Here is a 21198-nt window from a genome sequence, read left to right on the forward strand (position 1 = left end):
AGGAAGCCTCTGATGGGTGCACTGTCCGCAGCACTGCCCCTACCTTCAGGGAGGAAGCCTCTGCTGGGTGCACTGCCCGCGGCGCGGCCCCTACCTTCAGGAACGCCTCCTTCTGCTCCAGGTGCTTGCTGATCATCGGTGTCACGTGGTCTGTCTCGGAGTTTGGGCCCAGCTTATCCGCCCCGCCACACCAGTCTTCTTCTCTCTTGTACTCCTGTTCCAGGCTCTCGAGGACGCTGCAGACCTGTAAGCAGGAAAAGTTCGAGGCTCAGACTTGGCATCTGCCATTGCCGACTGGTATCTCTGGAAAGCCCTTTCAGTCGGGCTCTGGGGATGAGATGCTGTCAGGAAGATGACATAAGAAGGAGCCATGGGCTCTATCTGGCTGGAGAACAACTACAGGGTCAAAAGCAGGCAGACCTTCCAGAGCAAGAACAAAACCAAAGCAAATATCCTGTCTCTCTCTGATGTGTTTCAGGTCATATGTTTAAATGACAAGCAGAGCGGTGTCTTCTCAGCTACTTTCTAGCTTATTATTCTTTGACATCTAAGGTATACAGGAATAATTTTAACTCCAGAAAGCCCTTTCCCTGCTGGACTTGCAACTGATTGGTTCAATAATGACTGACATGTTAACAATGATTGAGTTGTCCCAAGAAATTAAGCTCAAAATAAAGTATCAGTGGAGAGTTCAAGGGAGGGAACCTCTCCCGACCTGCTCTGAGGTTTTGTAGAAAGCGACAGAGGCGTTGACGAGCTTGAGGCGATCTTCCATCTTGAGCATGAGCTGCTGCCAGTGAGAAGCCACCTTCTCGGCGCAGTCCCGGATCATGTCCATATCGTAGTGGTTGGCCTGCAGCATGGCTTCTGCCTTCTGCTGCACCTGCAGCGCACTCTGATGTGTTTTCTAGAGACAGACAAGACAAGGGAAGCCTTATTTGCCAGAGTGTCCCCACTGACTAGAAAGCAACCAGGATGGCTACAGTTACTCTGTTCTTCATGATTTTGTGGAAATACCTTCAGTTAATACTCACTAGGACGCTTCTAAAAGCACAACAGACAGTTTAGGAAAAAAGGTTTTATGCCCAGGAACAACTAGGTCTATGTTTAAATTAGCTAAACGAAGGATGAAATTCATCAGGACCTCCCAGAACGGGTCTCAGTTGCAGGGTTCTTAGTCTGAAAAATAGCAGGAAAGACCCTTAACAGCCAAAGAAGCAGTTGAAATGTTCCAAGTTTATTATTCCTATTGATCCTTCCCATAATAGCTGCTGGAAGCAAATGAACAAGTAGAGAAAAGGTGGCCAGAGTGAACGCCTTTTATTTTCACTTGCAACTTTAACTTTGGACTCCAGTGAAAAGCTTTCAAGAACTATTGATTTTAAAAAGGAAAGGAAAAACAAATAAAAAGCTAAGAATGAAACAACTGTGTTCTCTGGAGGTCCATGCCATCTGATAAATCTATACAGATAGCATGGCAAATGTTGTAAGATTTTGCTCATCTGTCCTCACTAGAAGAGCCAGGACGGGCTGAGAAGTCAGCTTCTCTCCAGTGAGGCCGTAGAGCCAAGGGAGGGGGTGGTCAGGGAGAGCACAGGTCTCTGAGGATACAAGATTTTTTTTAAACAATAGCAAAACCTTTCATTTCACCTGAAAAAGTACAAATGATCCCATAAAACACTATATACAATATATTTCAATCCTTTACCCAGACACAGTGATTTATTACTTGCAATTTAATTACTAGAAATCCCTTGGCACAGTATACAGATGCCCAGAGTTTGCACCTCACGAAGAGCTGTTAATGCACGTCCAATGGCATCAAGCAGTTGACAATAAATTAATCTAGGGAATAAATTAGTGGCAACTTCTATAGCTTCCTTCTCTGGCTGACAACATGTGAGCAGAGGAGGGGAGATAACATTTCTGTAATCAAATGTTTTTTCCTTTGACATTACCTCACCACTACCAATCAGAACCATTACCCATGTGCCCTACCCGTACCATAAAAATAAAAATCATTAGTCCACATGCTGACAGTGAACTGGATCAGGCCTGGAATTAGCCTGAGTCATTTTGCTACAGTTGTGGCATACAGACCCTTGTCAAGGTGAACAAGGCTGCTTTTAAGCAGGAATCTGAGGAGTTCTGCTGTCGGCATTGTTTACGGACTGATAGTGAATTCATGATATACACCTGGTCTTGGTGAGCTCTCTGCTTGGTTGAGGTTGGGAACATAGGAGAAACATACTTATGAGACCAGAAAGATATTAGAAAACCTCAGCTGAGACTGCAATGTGGGCTCCTTGGTTCTGAGCTGTTCCAGATCAGAGAAAGTGCATCTTGCCAGGACCCCTACAATAGGAGAACAGGAACCCCCTGGATTCAGGATGTTTGTCCTGAGGAATGAAAGAGCCAAAGCACAGAGAGGCCCAGCGCCCTTACCTCAATGGCATGCTGGAACTGCTCGTGCTCTCGTTGGAGCTGCTCTGCCTCTTGTAACGAGCTGGCTGTGATAAGTCCGGCATTTAACATGGACTCCCCATTGCGGATCCAACCCAGCACCTGAAACATTACACAGGGTAACTCCAAGCTGCGGACTTTCCAGAGAATCCTGTGGACCATCAGGGGTGAGATATGAGCGTGCAAGGTGGTCCAGTTGCTCCTGGTAGGTACAAAGCACTGATGGCTTCATCATCCTCCTGGCAACAGCCTGATGTTCTTCCATGGTACCTGCCTGCAAGTGCTGCATCTTTTTAATTAGTTCTGTTATTTTTAGTAGCAAATGGGAAATGAAAAGGTGGAGGGTCCAGTGGATTGTTGATACTAGTCCACAAGCCAGAATAGATTAAGGGCTACATTTTAGAAAACCTACTGACACCAAGAATTCCTTGATAATCAAGAAAAGCATTTTTCATTCTCTTTCAGCATTTTTAGGACTGAAAAACTGGCAACTGCTTGAAAAGTGGGAACTAATTTATTTCACGAACTAATTTTCCAATTTACCTGCAGTGTTGAACGGCATAATAAAAAAGGTATGAGTAACACCGTGCTACAATGATCAGGTTCAAACCATGAGCTTCTCAACTGCACACACACTCAGAGGAAGTAAATTCTGATAGTGGAAACCACAGATTGTGGGAGGTCTTCTGGATAGTTGGATGTGGAAGAGACCTCAAGTAACCTATATAATACCTATTGCCCTCTCGTTTACTTAGCACAGAAGTACTTTTATTGTCTAAGCCCTCTCCCAAAGTTGGGGCTTTACTTAGAAAAACTCCAACTAAGTAAAACCCCAACTTTGAGAGAGGGCTTAAACAATAAAACCACGTCTGTGGCTGGGGTTTTCTAAGTAAAACCCCAACTTTGGAAGAGGACTTAAACAATAAAACCACTTCTCAGCTCCTGTTACAGCTTGGCTACAGCAATGTACAAGTCTAGCCAATGAAAGCAAAGCAGGAATCTCTGGGGAAGTTTGTGAAAATATTTCTTTTGTGATAGAGGGGCTGCCTCTTTCTCATTATGTGTTCCCCTTCCTGATAATTTGGGATATGGAGGTGATGGCTGGAGCTACAACACCCACTTGGCAACCAGAAGGGAAAGGCCGCCCATCACCAAGATCTTAGCCTGATGTACCACGGGAGCACTAAATGCAGACCAGCTATCTTCTATATCCTGACTTGTCACATGGGGAAAACACCTTTTCAAAGCCACTATTTTTTAGTCTCTGTTATAGACAAAGGCAAATCCTAAGGGATACATTTATTTATTCCGTTATTTCTTAAATTGTTTTGTGTTTTTGCAAGAAGGAGCACTTTGTTAGCAGGTCACAACACTTGTTTATATGTAAAAATACCCACGCTACAGATGGCATGTGGGAGACCAAAAGGTGCTCTTTTCAACAGTTCTGACTGAAGAGTCTACCTGCCCCAGTGTGAGTGTCACCTACTTCTGCACCACCTCCTGCTCATGGTCCAGAGGCATCTTAAGTCCCCTCCAACCAAACTCACTTTCTGTTTGCTTTCTCTGCATCTTTCAGGGCACCATAAACTTTTCTCTCCCTCCATCAAGCCAGTTAATAAAATGTCATATCCACGCATAGAACCCCACTGGTACTGAGCCAAAAGCAATCCCTTCCCCATGTTCTATTTTCACTTTGTCATGCCATCAGGATGTGGTAATACGGTATCCTGATAACACAATAAATGACCCAGGCATACGGAGTCTGAGAAACAATCCAGATCCTAACAGTACTGGGCAGAAAAAGTCATATAAGAGGCAATATGCTCAGGCTTTCGAGCAAGAGACACACTATCAATATTGAAAGAAACCAAGGGCTGTTACCTTCTAGTACTGCCCGTGCTGGGTGAACAGCCAGCCAGTCATCCTGGCCACTGGCTCCCTTTTCACACATTAGGGATGGCTGTAATGGGGGTGTGTGTATGTGCGCATTATCTTATATATCAAGACAGCTGTGTTCTGAGCGGGCACAATCCTCCCCAATGCTACAGGTCAGAATTTCCAGGAAGTTGATGAGATATCAAACGTCTGTAGCGCAGCCTCCCCAAGCATCCAGTGGCTTGCTCACCTGTTTCACTTCTGCCTGCAGGTGGCGAAGCTGCACGCACTGCTCCAGGTGTTTCCGATGCTGCTCGGCGGCTAAATCCAATTCCTGCTGTTTTTCATGAAGAAACTCCAGCAGGTCCTGGACCCGAGTTGCCATATCTACATCTCTATCGCAAAGCAGCTCCACGCCTGTGGACATTAAAGGGAGACCCTAGAATTCAGCTAGCACTTCAACCTTCTGTTCTCAAAGGGCAGATGGCACAAAATCTGCTTTTGTGAATGATCTGCCCAGCTAGGGGCCAAGCCATTATGCTGAAGGGCAAGTTCAAGGAGGGTAATGTGTGTCAAAGGATGTACAGGCAATCAATCCACGTCCACATCCCATCCATTTCTACTCCCACACTGATAACTAGGAAAGTGCGGCATTCTTTAGAAATGAGCGAATTTCAGGGTTTTTTTGTTGTTATCCTCATTACATGCAGTTTCCTCTTTAGTGAGCATTTAATTTGTGTGAAATGGATAATGCAATATGCAGGTTGTTGCTAAGTTTCTAATACAATTCTGAACCTATAGTGACATCTGCTGGTAAAATATAAACTAAGAAAATAAAGAATGTGAAAATGTTTTCCTGGGATTTACAGTTCATTCACAGAGATACAACATGTCATTGTGTAAAATTAAAGTTCATGATACTTAAAATAGTATGTGAGAATATCATGGGTGAGTACTGTAACGGTGTTAAATGTGACTGTATTACATAAAAATGCAAAACATTCTTTTAAAGAACAGGTATCTAGAATACCTGTATCGTAGGAACTAACAAAATGTGCAGTCATCCCACTGAAATAAACTGAATTGCCATGAGGACATGAAGAAATCACAACGGACACAGATGGAATGAGCCTCTTACCAGAGGCCTGGACCTCATTGACATACTGCAGAAGATCCTGCCCTTGGTGGATGACGTCAAAAGTCAAGTTGTTCATGGTCAAGGCTTTGTCTGCGTGGTGCTGGAGGCGCTGCTCTGCGATCGTGAGATCTTCGGTGTCGAAGTCATTCATTTGCTGAGAAAGCTCATCATTCCAAGACTCGAGGTCTGAGATAATCTGAAAGAGGAAGGTATTTAAGATCAAGACAAAAAACAAATACACGCAGCCACCTCTCACTCTGTACCAAGTAAGGAAGGAAGAGATGTCTCTCTGTCAAAGAACAGAGACGTCAAACACTTAAGATGCATGACTTCGGTGGTATACAGATCACACCTCAATAAAGCTGTTTAAATAAATTAAACAAACAAACAAACAAACAAATAAATAAATAAATAAATGGACACAGAAGCCAGATGAAGGGGTTCCCACTGGCCAAAGATACCAAAAGAGAAGATAAATAAATTACTGAAACTACATAAAATATATTGTATATACAAAAATCCATTACTATTCCTAATGGTGTTCAAAAATAATAAGAGAAGCTAAAAGTCAAAAAAAAAAAAAAAAAAAGAAAGAAAAGAAAAAGTATTTGGTTTCTACTAGAAGTAGACAGTAAATTGGCTAGGGGTGGTGGCTCATGCCTAGAGTCCCAGCACTTTGGGAGGCCAAGGTAGGAGGATCACTTGAGGTCAGGAGTTCAAGAACAGCTTGGCCAACATAGCAAAACCCCATCTCTACCAACAAATACAAAAGTTAGCTGGACGTGGTGGCATGCGCCTGTAGTCCCAGCTACTTGGGAGGCTGACATAGGCGGATTGTTTGAACCTGGGAGGCGGAGGTCGCAGTGAGCTGAGATGGCACCATTACACTCCAGCATGGGCAACAGAGTAAAACCCTCTCTCAAAAAAAAAAAAAAAAAGTAGATAGAAAACCAATCATTATCCTAAATATTGGCACTTAACTAAAAGATAAAAGAACATTTTATAATGAAGAATTCCTCTTTATAGATGAATCTAGCTATTAAATGCAGAAAGAATAATAAAATTGGAAAATTGTTTTCACATTCTCATAAGCAATGATTATCAGCACATAGTGAACTACTGTGAGAAAAAGGCTGAGGGGATTTAACCACAGAAGGCTCAGCATGATGGTGCCTGAACCGGCCTCAGGGTCCCCAGGGAAGTGGAATTAGACAGGCCCAGCCTTCGCATGGGGAACTACGATGCACCACCTCGGAAAGACTCTTGCACAACAACAGAACTAGAATCAGGTCTTTGCATCTAACTTCTAAGTTTAGAGGAAACACCAGGGAAACTAAAAGTTACACAACCTAAAATAATACAAGTGAACAAACACTGAATGTGGGATCTGGTTCCTTTGACAACCGATCTAGTTATTCTAGCAAATGATGGCATAAAAAAAAGAGGAGGAGGAAAAAAGAGAGACAATTCTAGATTAAGAAATTGACCATTAAACACAAGAGCCAACTTCACGTGCCTCCTAATTGAGGCACCCACGTCAATCTGAACATGCTGGGAGTTGATGACAGTAAGAAATGACTGTCAAATTGGGGAGATGTTTAGTTGACTGTGGGGATGTAAGAAAATAGCCTCATCTTTTAGAAAAGCCATTAGAAGTGAAAGAATAAGCTGGCAATGATTTTCTCTAGAACACTATAGCACAGCAATAACCAAAGAAGGTTAACCAGGCTGGTAAAATCATGCTGAATTTGTGGGACAGGCACACGGTAGTTCCATTGTACTGCCATCTGTACTTTTGTATAGCTTTGAAGACATTCATTCATTCATTCATTCATTCATTCAGAGATGGAGTTGCACTCTTGTTACCAAGGCTGGAGTGCAGTGGCGCAATCTCCCCTCACTGCAACCTCCGCCTCTGGGGTTCAAGCAATTCTCCTGTCTCCGTCTCCCGAGTAGCTAAGATTACAGGCCCCTGCCACCACGCCTGACTAATTTTTGTATTTTTAGTAGAGACAGGGTTTCACTATGTTGACCAGGCTGGTCTCGAACTCCTAACCTCAGGTGATCCGCCCGCCTCGGCCTCCCAAAGTGCTAGGATTACAGGCGTGAGCCACCACATCCGGTCATAATAAACTTTAAAACATAACTCCATACTCCTATGGGCCATCAGATGTGGTATCTTCCTGGATAAGAGAGGAAACCCGGCCAAAGCCTAAACTGCTCAGATCTTCATTTTTCAGGATGAAAGAGAACAGAGCTTCTCAGGCTGTGATCTTGTAGCAGCTTCTGAACCATATCTGAAGCTGGCCTAACACTGGGCTGCAGGTACAGCTTCCTCTATTCAGGATGCACTCCCCCAGGCTCTGGCATGCTGGCTGTATCTAGGACACTTGTAATTTTGTGGCCTTGCTGGGGGAAAAATGTATGTTTTTGTTTCCTGATCTGGTTCAATGAAACTGGAAGTACTTTCATATACTTACAATAAATACAACTTTTTTAATATTAAAAAATTTTTTTCTCTTTAAAATAGTATGAAGATAAATGAATCAATTTTTTTTTTCAAGTATCAAAATGTCCTGGAAGAAAAACTGCAACTAATGCTTCTGGTTGGTTTGTGTTTCCTAGTTGAAAATATTCCATATGCAGCTAAGTTTTACAAAAGTGAGTCCTTTGAAGTCAGAGAGGGGAGTGGACCTGGCTGGTCTCCCATTTAATCTGTGCTGCTACCTTGGGGAGGCCACAGCAGGCCCTCATTGGGCAGAGGCCAGCGTGCAGGTGCCTCTTCTCTGCATAGCTCCATGTGGATCTAAAGGCCAAGACTCTGAGAGCACCTGAGCAGGTTTCACCAAGTCACATGTTTAGGGTTTGACTCTTTTCTTGTTATTCACTAATGATGAGCATGAGCAGAGCCAAAAAGGTCTGTTGTTGTTAATGAAAACAGTGCTGGAGATTTAGACAAGTGGCCAAGCAAAGGCATCCAAGAGAGTCCTGCGCAGGGCTGACTTGGTCCTTGCACCACAAACCAAAACCACTCCCCAGGGCAGGCCTATAGACAGGCCCAGGGGAAGCCACATGGCCCACTATGGGCAGAAGGTCCTTCCTGTGCCGAGGTGACTGAGGGCAGGCTACGCACAGCCCTGCCATCCCCAGCCTGAGTGGCAAGAACTGCTGATGAGTTCTAAACCAGAGACGAGAAATAAATATTAAGGGGGTGTGCTCTGCAGGTGTCTATCAGCAGTCACAGAGGAACCACCGGGCAGCCCAGAGGTATGTGGAGGAGGCCTTTGGGCCGTCACAGCCACCAGCTGCATGAAGCGGCCAGACTCCAGGACAGCAGGCTCACCTACGGAGGGCAGCTTTGGCTCCTTTCATCATGTCCCCAGGTAAATTCGCACTCACGCGACTGGACTGACATCTGCTCGCACGGTGTCAAAAAAGAGAGCTCCTCCTAAGCACAGAACCCAGAACCACTCTCTTTGTGTTGAAGAAAGATAAAAGACACCTGTAACTTCTTTCTCCTGTTCACATATAAGGTGCAGAAGTCCATGTTTAGGTAAGAATTATGGATAATCTGAGAACACCTCTTTGGGGGGAAATTGGGTTTTCTATTATCTAAAATGCTATGACCACAAGTCAGGATTATTCCCACTCTGGGAGAGAGAAGGGCAAGAGAGAGAAAGACGGAAAGAGAAAGGGAGGAAGCAAGGCAGAGAGAAGGTAGGAGAGAGAGAAGGTGGGGAGAGAGAGAAAAGAGGAGGGTGAGGACAGGAGGAGAGGGGGAAGGATGAGAAGACGACAGGGAGGAAGAGAGGGAAGGCTGCTGCCTGAAGCTGATGGCTGTGCCTAAGCTGAGGACAAGGGAGTGCTGTGAGTGACCCAATCAAGGTTTAAGCACCCCAAGACTGAGAGAAAGCTGTGCCGGCTTCCTTCGGTTCTGCCCAGCGCTTGCTGTGCTCTGCTCCTGCCACGCGAGCTGCCTGCTCTACTGTTTCCAGCATTGGGGCCCAGGGTTGAGCATCCTCTGGCCTCCCAGGGATGATCCAATTCCAGCCTCCAGGAACCCTCTCTCCCTCCCGGACCCCTCCTGGTACAGAGGGTGTGGGTGTGGGTGAGGACACAGGACCTGAGCGGGGCAGAGACAAGAGGGCACTGGTGCTGTGGAGGAAACCAGGGCTCCCACAGGCAGGCAGGCAGGCAGGCAGGCGCCGGCCACGGGACACTCACGTCGATGGCGTCCCTCTCGAAGATCCGCAGCTGCAGGAAGAGCTCCAGTTTGATCTTGCGCTCCTGGAAGAGCTCCTCCATCTGCGACTGCGCCTCGTCCAGCTGCTGCAGCACCGTCTCAATGTGGTTGATGGAGCTGTTGTGGGGGGTCTTGTTACTGGAGATGGCAGAGTCCCTGCGAGAGCGCACAGAGGAACAGGAATTGGATGAGAAAGTCACACATTGTTAGATACCAGATCCGGCCACGCAGATCTTCAGGGGAAGAAAGCTGGCAGGAAGCCGCACTGCTTGTCTCAGAAAATGGAACGGGCTGCTCCCCTGCAAAACAATATTAGGCTTCCTCCTCGGAGCAATCCTGCTGAATGTGAGGAGACACTGAAGAATTTCTCTGGCATTTTCTGAAATCACTCTGTAAGAAGGCTAATAATGATAGAAAATCACTTTAGAGTTGTATTTTTAGCCACTTTTCTTGTTAAGTAAAAAACGGATGATACCTGGTTAGTATAAATGACAGAATCATATTGGACATGAGAGGTTAACCTTTAATGCAATCAATTAAGCCTTTATTAAGTAACCGCCTCCTGTCTCTCCCAGCAAAAGTGAACGTCATGTAAAGTTAGCAGTCAACGACTTTGAGAAACTGTCCTGAGTGATACAGTAGGGGGTTAAATGGTCCCCCTGACCCAATAAAAAAAATCTGCTTCCAGAGGAAACAAAACCAACCCTGGCTCTGCCTCCATATCCTGCTTTGAAGAGCACTTGGGGGTGGGTGTCTGCCCCTTGCAGGCCTGGCTGAATCTGGACGTTGGGAGGTGAATACTGCTGTCCTCTAGACCGGCCTGAGGGTGCAGTCCTCGGAGGCTCACATTCATCTCATTTATAAAGAAGTGTCAATAATTACTAGTTGGATGTTAAGAGAAAATATTAAAATTAAATTATGTGGCTTATTAGTCAACATTATAACGAAAACTATTATGAAGTTAAACTGTAAGGAAGGAGGGGAAAAGAAAAGAGAGAAGAGAGCCATTTCTCTCCTTTGCCTTCACGACGCTGCTTGCTCTGCACTGAGCTGGACAGAGAAGCAGAGCTGACTGCCCACAAGAGTAAAAGGGGAAGGGGAGTCACAGGCAGGGCTTCAGAATCTGTTCGGACCAGGAGAGGGGTGAGGCCCACCTGAGCTGCTGGATGAGGTCCTCCCCTTCCTTGATCACGTTGACAGTCACCTGCAGGGTGGTCTGCTGCTGCTGGCCGAAGCGCTTGATGAGGTCCTGCACGGCCTCCACCGACTCGGCATACACGTCGTCCAGCAGCTCCTTCTGCAGCTCCTCCAGCCACGTCCACAGCTGGGGAAGGGGAGAGTTGGGTGAGGCCAGCTGGCCTGGCTGCACCACCAGGTGGGCCGCCCGGTGTCCAAGTGGCCCCAGTGGAGACGGTGTGTGACTTGCCCTGGGAGGAGACTGGTGACAGACCGCTCCCAGAGGGAAGGAAGGAAGGACAGGAGGGAGGGGCATCCAGTCCCACTGCCAGCGGAACACATGCACAACAAAAGCAGCATGCCACCGCCGCAGGGAGGAAAACAAACAGGCGGGCAGCGCTGTCACAAAAGAGAAAAAGGAAAGGGAAGGGAAACTGCTCTTTCCCATTCTCCTGAGGCTCAATCCAGAGTGCGGTGGAAATAAGAAAAGACCCTCAGTCCACAGAAACCTCTGCTGACATAAGACACCTTCTCTGACATGTCTTAGGCTCTTACGTAGCAGGTGGACACTTTTATTTCAAGTTTTCATTATTAAACCACTGATTTCCCCCGGAAGCACACAGAAGGAAGTGCACAATGTGGTGAAAGGAATTCACCACCGAGCCTGGCCGGGGACCAGGGTGTGGAGCTAGGGAGGCGGCACTAGCCCAGGCCCCGCAGTCAGGCTGCCAAGAGTTCGGGCCTTTGACGGAAAGAGTGTGCATGCCGAAAAGACGCAGACACCTCCACTGCCACCACCATAAAATGGGCTGCTGGAGACCTAGGTGAGCAAAGACACCCTGGAACGAGAGTGGCAAGAACGGCTTTGGGCCTGGTGGGAGCCGAGGAGCACAGCCTACTTCCTGTAAGTCCATTAACTCCTGCAGATCTCTCGGGTACTATTCATGGAACCGAAAAAGACAATTAATTACATTAAGCAGGCCCTGGTGGCTTGGCAGTGGTTTGTATGTGGAGAAAATGCTTTCAGCCTTCTCAGGGACTAAAAGTCAGCTCACACATCTTCTGTATGTCTAGTGAGAACAGCCGGCTCAGCTGGCGAGATGGGGCAAGTCGGGACCTCCCGCTTGACACCCTGTCCAATGCCTGCTGCCTCGAGGCTCATAAGTCAAAACTGTACGTGCAGAAAGAAACCGTGTGTGCCTGTGGTGTTCTGTTTCCAAGCCAAGCTTTTTATACAACAGCTTTACTGAGGACTAACTGACGTACTATAAGCTGCACAAATGTAAAGTGTCCAGTGTGAGTTCTGACATTTGTCTACGCCCAGTTCACCGTGAGCCTCTCCCTCATCCCAAAGCTGGCTGATGCCCTCTGTCCCGCTCCCTCCCTGGCACTCACCTGCTCTCAGCCGCTGGAGATTACCCTGCATTTTCTAAAATAATTTCTAGAACTGGACTGGGACAGTATGTACTCTTTTTTTTTTTTTTTTTCTGTCCAGCTTCTTTCATTCAGCATAATTACCCTGAGATTTATCCGCACTACTGTGTGTATCAAGGGTTCATTCCTTTTCGCTGTCGAATAGCAGTCCCTGTATGTGTGAAACCACCATTCATCCCTTCATCTGCTGGTGGACATCTGGGTTATTTCCAGTTTGGAGCCACTACAAACAAAGCTGCTATAAACATTTGGGCACAGCCTCTGTATGAACTTATGATTTCCTTTCTTTTAGATAAATATCTAGGTGTAGAAAGGCTGGATCATATGGTAGGTGTAGGCTTAACTTCCTACCAAACTGACAAGTTTTTCCAAAGTGGTGTATCATTTTTACCTTCCCACCAGCAGTGTATGAGAGTTTCAATTCCTTCACTTCCTCACCAGTAACTGATGTGGTCAGTCTTTTTAACTTAAGCCAATCTAAATGAGTGGTATATCTCACTATGGTTTCAATTTGCAATTCCCTAATTACTAATGATGGCAAATCCAAGCAAAGCTTTTAAGTGTTCTTTTGCTGTCAAACATATCTTTAAAAACACACTATTACCAGATGACTTTGTTTCTCAGATATATGCATAGAGAAACTGACTTCCATTTGTAACAAAGAAAATCTTAGTATCAATTCCATACGACAATTTGTTCCCTGAGCAATATTTACACACATAAAATATACTTTTATTGTTATTTGCAGGTCAATACACATTCAAAATACAGCAGGCCAATTTTAAAATAAGAAAAGTGCTGGCAACGAAGTTATTTTTCAGTCCTGTTACTCAGTGTCCTAAGAATTAATTTTACTGAAAATATTAAAGTAAATAAAACATTTGTTAACTTTTCTCATACTGTCCACCTATTTTTTGTGTCTAAGTTATCAAATTTCATACAGTTCAAGAATTTTAATCAATGGGGTTTCAGAGATAGGCCAGTTCAAAATTTTCATTCTCTAGATTAAGGAAGAGAAGCCCCAGGTGATGAAGTTCTATGCCCGAAAGCTGGTATCAGAAAGAATACTTCGCCACAGCTGGCATCAATATTTAATTCCACATGAAAATGCCACTCATCAACTCACCAAATATGAACTGATGCCCTGCACCATCTATAAAGGGTCTATAATCAATAAGATGCTTTCTTGTTCTTTTGTTTTCCTCTAAATTCTCATGAACATGGCAGCTGCATTTATAAACAGGAAAGATCATAGCATGAAGGACTCTTCCAATTTGCACTAACATTTCCCATGAAAAACATTCTAAGTTGCTAAGTCACATGGTATAGTAGTAACAGTATTATAAGACTTAGAGTAAGGCGATCTGGATTTAGGAAATGCTTTACGAAGCATTAGCTGTGTGACCTAAGAGATCACTTAATTTCTCAAGAGACTCGGTTTGCTAAAACAGGGATCCTAGGAATGCCAATGCCACCTCAGGGCGTCGCTACGAGGAGCAGATGAAAGAGGACACACTGGAGGGCTTCACGTCAACAGCAACGCTCTGGACAGAATTATCACCCTGGTTATAAGGATGGACTTAAATTAACTGAACAGGCAAGATTTGCTCAAAGAAACTAAGTATGTGCCAACTTGGCTGCACTGAGCTATAACTAACCAATTACCAGAAGAAGGCTGTAATGTTTCATGAAAGAGTCGAAATATTTAATCAAAAACATCCATGACATTATCCAATCCATGGACATTTCTACTTAAGATGGTAACCTGCCTTCCACATGCAGGTGGTGGGGTGGGGCAGGCAACTGGCCACACACAGAGGGTGCCCACTCACTCCCAAGGCAAACCCTTTGAGTCGCATGCAGCCACTGCAGCCTTCCACCCTCCGATTCCTCTCCTCAGATGGACACTGTGAAAACGTGGTGCTGTGCAACTGCGTTGATTCTGCTCACAAAGAAAATAAACCATTGATTTCACTCCTTTCTCTCAAAAATCTCAAGTGTATCTTCTGCCTGAATACACTCCTTCACTGAAGCTTCCCCCACCTCGTCACTGTCCAATGGGACCCAGGAAATGGAGTACTCCCAGGTCCCCTGCCGGTGATAACTACAGTACTAATTAATGGACACAAAATGGAGAACACTTAAGCAATCAACAGGGGACTCTGCATAGTCAACTTATTATTCCGTCCCACTGCTGAGATGCTAGCAACGGTGCTGCCTCTGCACTTCATGTTCAAACTTGGAGCAGAAGTGAATGATTTAAGCAAATGTACATCTGAAAAAGGTCCTCAGAAAACAGTTGACACTCTACAATCCTGCAGCCCATTGCTCTTCTCTCACTCCAATCAAATTGGAAGAAATGTAGCTGAAAATAAAGGTAATGGAGCCAATTCTGACCCAAATATTAAACCTGCAGCGCAGCAGGAGGGCGTCTGGCTCACTTGGTGACAAGTTGCCCTTCTGGGCACTGAGAAACCAGGTCCCCTGCTGGCAGGAGCCAATGGTGGCCTGTGGCTGTAGCTGCACTCCCCTTTAGCTAGGTTCTTAGGCCACTAATAGAAATTGATATCTCTTCTTTTAAATCTGTTGAGAAAACAAAAACACTTTTTAAAAAAAGCCTACTAGAAAAACAGCAAAATCGGCAAAACAGAACAAAATTACTTAAGGCAGCAGTAGAGAATTTGCATATCCTGAACAGGACACATCTTGTAGCAAGGCCCTGAAATACAGGTGTCCCAACCACCCTCCCAGCCCTGCTCAGACAGGAGGGGTCAGGCCCCCAGCACTGCTGGGCCCTCTCCCTGAAGCCCTGCCAGCCAGTTCTGGGCCCTGAACTGGGAGATCAGCAGCCTGTCCTGACTCATTGTGAGGCCTCACTCAAGGACCCAACTTGTGGTACAAGAAGGGGGACAGGCTGCCCATGTGGGTGGAGACCTTTGCAAAATTTCTCTTCTCCAGCAAATACTACCAAAAATACCATTTAAGATACAAAAGCATTTTGCCAAGTCTCACTTTTATACTCTGGTGAAGAGAAGATGAGAAATGACCCGGAACTGGCCGGACGCACAATGCATAGCTGTGCTTCTAACAACTCCACTGCAACAGCCTGACAGCGACTATGAGTGCTTCTTCCATAAACGATCACTCAAATCAAACACTTCTCATAAGAGGTAACAGACAATAATGACTAAGAGTGTAGGTTGCGAAGCCAGATTGCTTGGGTTCAAGTACTGACTTAACACTTCCTAGGGTGTAACTTTGGACGAGTTACCTGGATCCAGCTCTTTTCTCATCTATAAAATGGGCATGGTAATAATGCCTGCTTCAAAAAGTTGCTTGGGGCTGGGTGTGGTGGCTCACGCCTATATTTCTCAGCACTCAAGAGGTCGAGGCAGGCAGATCACCTGAGGTCAGGAGTGTGAGAACAGCCTGGCCAACATAGTGAAACCCTGTCTCTACTAAAAATACAAAAAAATAGCTGGGCGAGGTGGCACACGCGTGTAGTCCCCGTTACTTGGGGGGCTGAGGCAAGAGAATGACTTTAATTGGGAGGCAGGGTGCAGTGAACTGAGAGCATGCCACTGCACTCCAGCCTGGGCGAGTCTGTCTCAAAAAAAAGAAAAAAAAAGTTGCCTGGAGGTTTCAATGAGAAGACAATGTGGAGTGACGAAATAAGTAAATGCTAGTCACTGTTACTGTTTTTGTTCTAAGAAAAACTCTTTTCATAATAAGAAAAATCACAGTTTTAAAATCTTTCTCTAGATATTTTTCAAAACACATTTGGGTTCCTACCAATTGTTCAAAATATGTCACTTGGTCTAGTAAACTTAACATCATCCCACATTTATATCTTTTTACTCCTAAAAATAGTACAGTATGAGGAAAACGTGCTAGAATTAGTCTGTTAGAGTCTATAGAAATCACTTCCTCTCAATTCTAGGGGAAGTGCCATGAATCTTTAGGGGTCAAACATTTTCCCTTCCACCTGGAAGTTAAAAAACAAAAAAACAAAAAAACACACAACTAGTGTATTCCCCGCAACATCCTGGATATTTTACCGCACACTGGATGTGCTCACCCTCCTGCTGGCCGATGAAACCAAGTGAAGAGCCACAGGTACCGAGGAGACCGCCAAGGAACTGATTCTGGGATCATGACATTAAAAAAGGACTAACTAAATGAGGCAAAAGGAGCAAGGCTACATTTTAACCATTTAAAATACTTGCCCCTTTGGAATTTTTCTGTCTGGTCCTACAGGAAATATTCTCATTCAATTTGGAGAAAAAAGTCCTAGATAAAGGTCACTTCTAATATCAACTGGGGGTGAATGGGCACATATTATAATGAAACACCATTCAAGGAAAGTCTGCTTTTAAGTTTTTAAAATAGTGTATACGATGTCTAAAATATCCCTGAATAAAGAAATGAGAAAAACCCTCTAGGATGCCTATAAAATTCTTACCATAAACTTACTAAGAGAAAAAATTATACTTCTGGGCATGCTGCAAATTTATAATAAAAAGATAAATCTTTGCCCAGCAGCAAGAGAGTTGTGTCCTATGGAAGTTCACAGCAGTCTGGATTCTACTGAGAAACACGAGCAGGTCTGGCGGCAGCAGGGTTAGGCAAGGCTGCCCCCTGGAGGTCATCAGAGCTACTGCTGGCCATCTCTACTGCTGAGAGGTGCCCGGGGGATCTGCAGGCCAGAGTGCTGGGTGGAAGAGGACCTGAACTCAGTCCACAAGTGGCCTGCAGGTGTGTACAGGACCTGGCTCATGGACCAGGATCCACACAGAAGGATGACTAGGAAGGGACGCAGAGTTCTGTGGTGAAAACCCGAGTGATTAAGATGTGGGAAGCCTCCCACAGGCCTCTATGGGCCCCATAGCTCTGCTGGAAGAAATTCCCTGAAAAGCTAGCTTTGAGGTGAAAAGGCCCCCTCCTCACTACCTGGAAAGGGAGACCCTGCCGCAGAGGGCTCCGAGAGGACCTGGCTGGGGTGGAGGACTCTGGGAAAGGACCAAGACTCCAGTTAAGTGGAAACTAGGATCAGGGCCCTAAGCTGGGAATTGTTGCAGCTGCAACCTTTCTGTGCTCCCCAGTGGGGTACGAGCTGATGCAGTTTGAACTGAGGCTACAATCAGTGTCTGTCTGGAGGTGGGGTATGGAAGGAGGGGCCCAACACATCTGCTAGGGTCCTTATCCCATGCGTGCTCTTGGGAAATTCTTGGAGCACCTATCTTCAGTTTTCTCCTGTATGAAATGAAATCATTATACTACATGCATCTTCTCTAACTGGAAAGCCAGAGTGAAAATCCACATGTGAAGTGCTCAACTTCAGCAAGCACTTGGTGAACAGAAGCTGCTGCCATTGGTATCTGTTTCCCTACTCTTGTTTTTGACAAAGACAATCATCTGGGTACTTGTGGTAATGGGCGAGCCATAGGGCCAGCAGGGGAAGTATGAAAGCCACAGCTTCCCAGAGCTGCTGCAAGGCAGAAGCAGAAGTAGGAGTTTCAATGGCAACTTGCAGGTGGAATCTCAGACAGAGGACAACCACTATGCACATAAAATGTGATTCAGTTTCAGGTATAAAAACCAGGGAGAAAAACGGAACTGCCTCAACCATGTGCCGCATGTTCCTCTGTCTGAAATGACGAACTGTACTGTGGGTCCACATGCCTGAGGCCTGATTAAGGAAGAGTATGAGTTTGGGAAGCACCTTTTCATTCTTCGGTAGGTAGAATAAAACATCCCTTAATACAAGGGTCATCAAAGCGTGGGCTGCAGACAAGTATTGGCCCGTGGCTTGTTAGGAGCCGGGCCACAAAGCGGGAGGTGAGCAGCAGGCGAGCGGGCATTAACACCTGAGTTCAGCCTCCTGTCAGATCAGCAGTGGCATTAGATTCTCATAGGAGTGCGAACCCTACTGTGAACTGTGCATGTGAGGGATCCAGGTTGTGTGCTCCTTATGAGATGAGAATCTAACTAACGCCTGATGGTCTGAGGCAGATCAGTTTCACCCTAAAACCATCCCTGCCCCCACCACCACCGCTGGTCTGTGGAAAAATCGTCTTCCACAAAACCAGTCCCTGGGGACCGCTGCCTTAATATGATCAGAGAAAATTTATGAAGGATGTATGGGGTGGAGGAGGGGAGGAACAGAGAACAAATCAAAGTTAGCATCATGAAGTAATTATCCATGTAAACGTATTACATGTAAGAAAGGAGGAAAAAGCAGAAGAAATACAGGGGCATATTCAGGGCAGCTATGCACATTAAGATGGGACAGTGCGTGGACATTCCAGGACCAGAGGGTGGACACCCTGCAGAGGCGTGAGACTGAGTACAGGTGAGGCACAGGGGATGCGGTGATGACACCCAAGTAGGACAGAAGACGGACGTGACTGACCTGGGGCCAAAGCTCACAGAGGAAACAACATGGACTTAAACTAACCAAATGGTATCAAGTCTAAAAGAAGAATTTGACTTTGGGAATTTTTTATTTTCCTTCCATTGCCCAACATCCCCACAAGATAAGACACTCTCTTCAGCAAAAGTTGTTATCCAGGGGTGTCAAGCTTGGGGAATGCTGCTCCCCCATCCTCAGGTCATCTGGACAGCAGCCATAGTCTCTCACTGCAGTCGGCCAAAGCGTAATTCCTCCTTGCCGTGACAAGTCTTCAAGGACCTGCAGACAGCGTCCATGCTCCCGCAGCCTGCCTGCCTTCCTCGGGGTGACATTTCATTTCTTGAACTCTGCGGGTATAGCATGACCTGGAGCTCCTTTGACACCAGCTCACTCCCCCCCAACATTCTCCCCTTTCAAAGTATACTATGCAGTCATAAAAAAGAAGGATAGCATGTCCTTTGCCACAATAGAGACAGAGCTGGAGGTCGTTATCCTTAGCAAACTAATGCACGAACAGAAAACCAACGACACATGTTCTTACTTACAAGTGGGAGCTAAATAATGAGAATACATGGACACAAAAAGAGAAACAACAGACACTAGGACCTACTTGAAGGTGGAGGCTGGGAGGAGGAAAAGGATCAGAAAAAATACCTATTGGGTGCTACGCTTAGTACCCTGGTGAAGAAATAATCTGTCCACCAACCCCCTATGACATGAGTTTATCTCTATAACCTGCACATGTGCCCCTGAACCTAAAATAAAAGTTAAAAATCAACATTTTTTTAAAAGATGAATTTTGGTTTATATTAAATGGAGAAAGATAAAAGTTCAACTCGTATGTTGAAAGCAAAAGATGGAAAACAGGACTGGCTTCTTCAAACGCTCATCTTGTAGAACTGCCTCTTGGAAACTTTCCGGTAATGTACTAAAGACAGCAGTCACTACGACTGTCAATTCCCAAAGGAAGAGCACAGCTTAACCTTGGCCGCTTCTGTGGGATCCCAAAGGTTTAATGAAATGACTGCTCTAAAAGAGTCTGAAAGTAAAAGTCTTTAACATTTAAAAAAAGGAGCAAGGAAAGGGATGTAGAATAATGGGGTAAAACACACACATGCTCATATGCGTGCACACACACACAGGAAAAACACACACCCATGTGTGTGCACACACATATACACACAGGAAAAACACATGCTCATGTGCGTGCACACACAAACATGCAGGAAAAACATACATGTTCATGTGAGAGCACACACATACACACAGGAAAAACACACATGCTCATGTGCATACACACATATACACACAGGAAAAACATATGCTCACGTGCATACACACAAACACGCAGGAAAAACACATGCTCATGTGGATACACACAAACATGCAGGAAAAACACATGCTCATGTGCGTGCACACACAAACATGCAGGAAAAACATACATGCTCACGTGCATGCACACACATATACACACAGGAAAAACACACCTCACATGTGTACACAAAGATGCAGTAAAAACACATGCTCATGTGTGTACACACATATACACACAGGAAAAACAGGTCCATGGGCATGCACACACACGCAGGAAAAACACATGCTCATGTGCATGCACACACATATACACACAGGAAAAACACATGTTCATGTGAGAGCACACACAAACATGCAGGAAAAAAACATGCTCATGTGCATACACACAAACACGCAGGAGAAACAGGCTCATGTGCATGTCTGTGTAGACACATGCAGAAAAAACACATCACACATGCTCATATGCATGCACACACATATACATGCAGAAAAAACAGGCGCACATGCCTGTGTGTACACACACAGGAAAAACACATGCTCACATGCGTGCACACACATATACACGTAGGAAAAACAGGCTCACGTGCACGTCTGTGTAGACACATGCAGAAAAAAACATCACACATGCTCACATACGTGCACACACATATACATGCAGGAAAAACAGGCTCACGTGCATGTGTGTACACACACGCAGGAAAAACACATGTTGATGTTCATGCACACACATATACAAGCAGGAAAAAACACATGCTCACATGCATGTGCACGTACACACAGATGCACGCACACACAAGAGGAAAATGGAAACGGCATTTTCCTTGCCAAGGAGATGTTTCTAGTAGAAATAAATAGAACTGTAGCCAGTCCTTGCTGAAAATTAGACACAAGCATGACTCCCCAGAAATGATACTTCATCAGTTGTTGAGCACTAAGAAGTCTGAAGAGTGTATAAATAACCAGTGTAATCTGTTCGAGGATATTATAATTACGGTTTCCAGGGCATGTTCTTACTAGATGATCATTCTGGAATACATCCTGTTTGTATTACTCTCACACTCCTCAAGTCAGTTTTGCCCAGTGTGGACACATTAAATTGATGTGATATTCATTAAGAAAAACAGAACGACGTAGGGGCTGGAC

The 21198-nt window shown here is 45.2% G+C and overlaps 1 protein-coding gene across 1 annotated transcript in view; it reads right to left on the minus strand.

Moving 5' to 3' along the window:
- Window positions 1-21198, minus strand: part of TRIO (trio Rho guanine nucleotide exchange factor) — a 283878-nt gene that overhangs the window by 185016 nt on the left and 77664 nt on the right. The window contains 7 exon segments of the mRNA XM_011994189.1: window positions 95-244; window positions 716-907; window positions 2446-2565; window positions 4589-4755; window positions 5477-5672; window positions 9701-9875; window positions 10874-11043. Coding sequence (XP_011849579.1) covers window positions 95-244; window positions 716-907; window positions 2446-2565; window positions 4589-4755; window positions 5477-5672; window positions 9701-9875; window positions 10874-11043 — 1170 coding nt within the window.

Source organism: Mandrillus leucophaeus, unplaced genomic scaffold (genome assembly GCF_000951045.1).
Source record: "Mandrillus leucophaeus isolate KB7577 unplaced genomic scaffold, Mleu.le_1.0 Scaffold445, whole genome shotgun sequence".
NCBI classification, from domain to species: Eukaryota; Metazoa; Chordata; class Mammalia; order Primates; family Cercopithecidae; genus Mandrillus; species Mandrillus leucophaeus.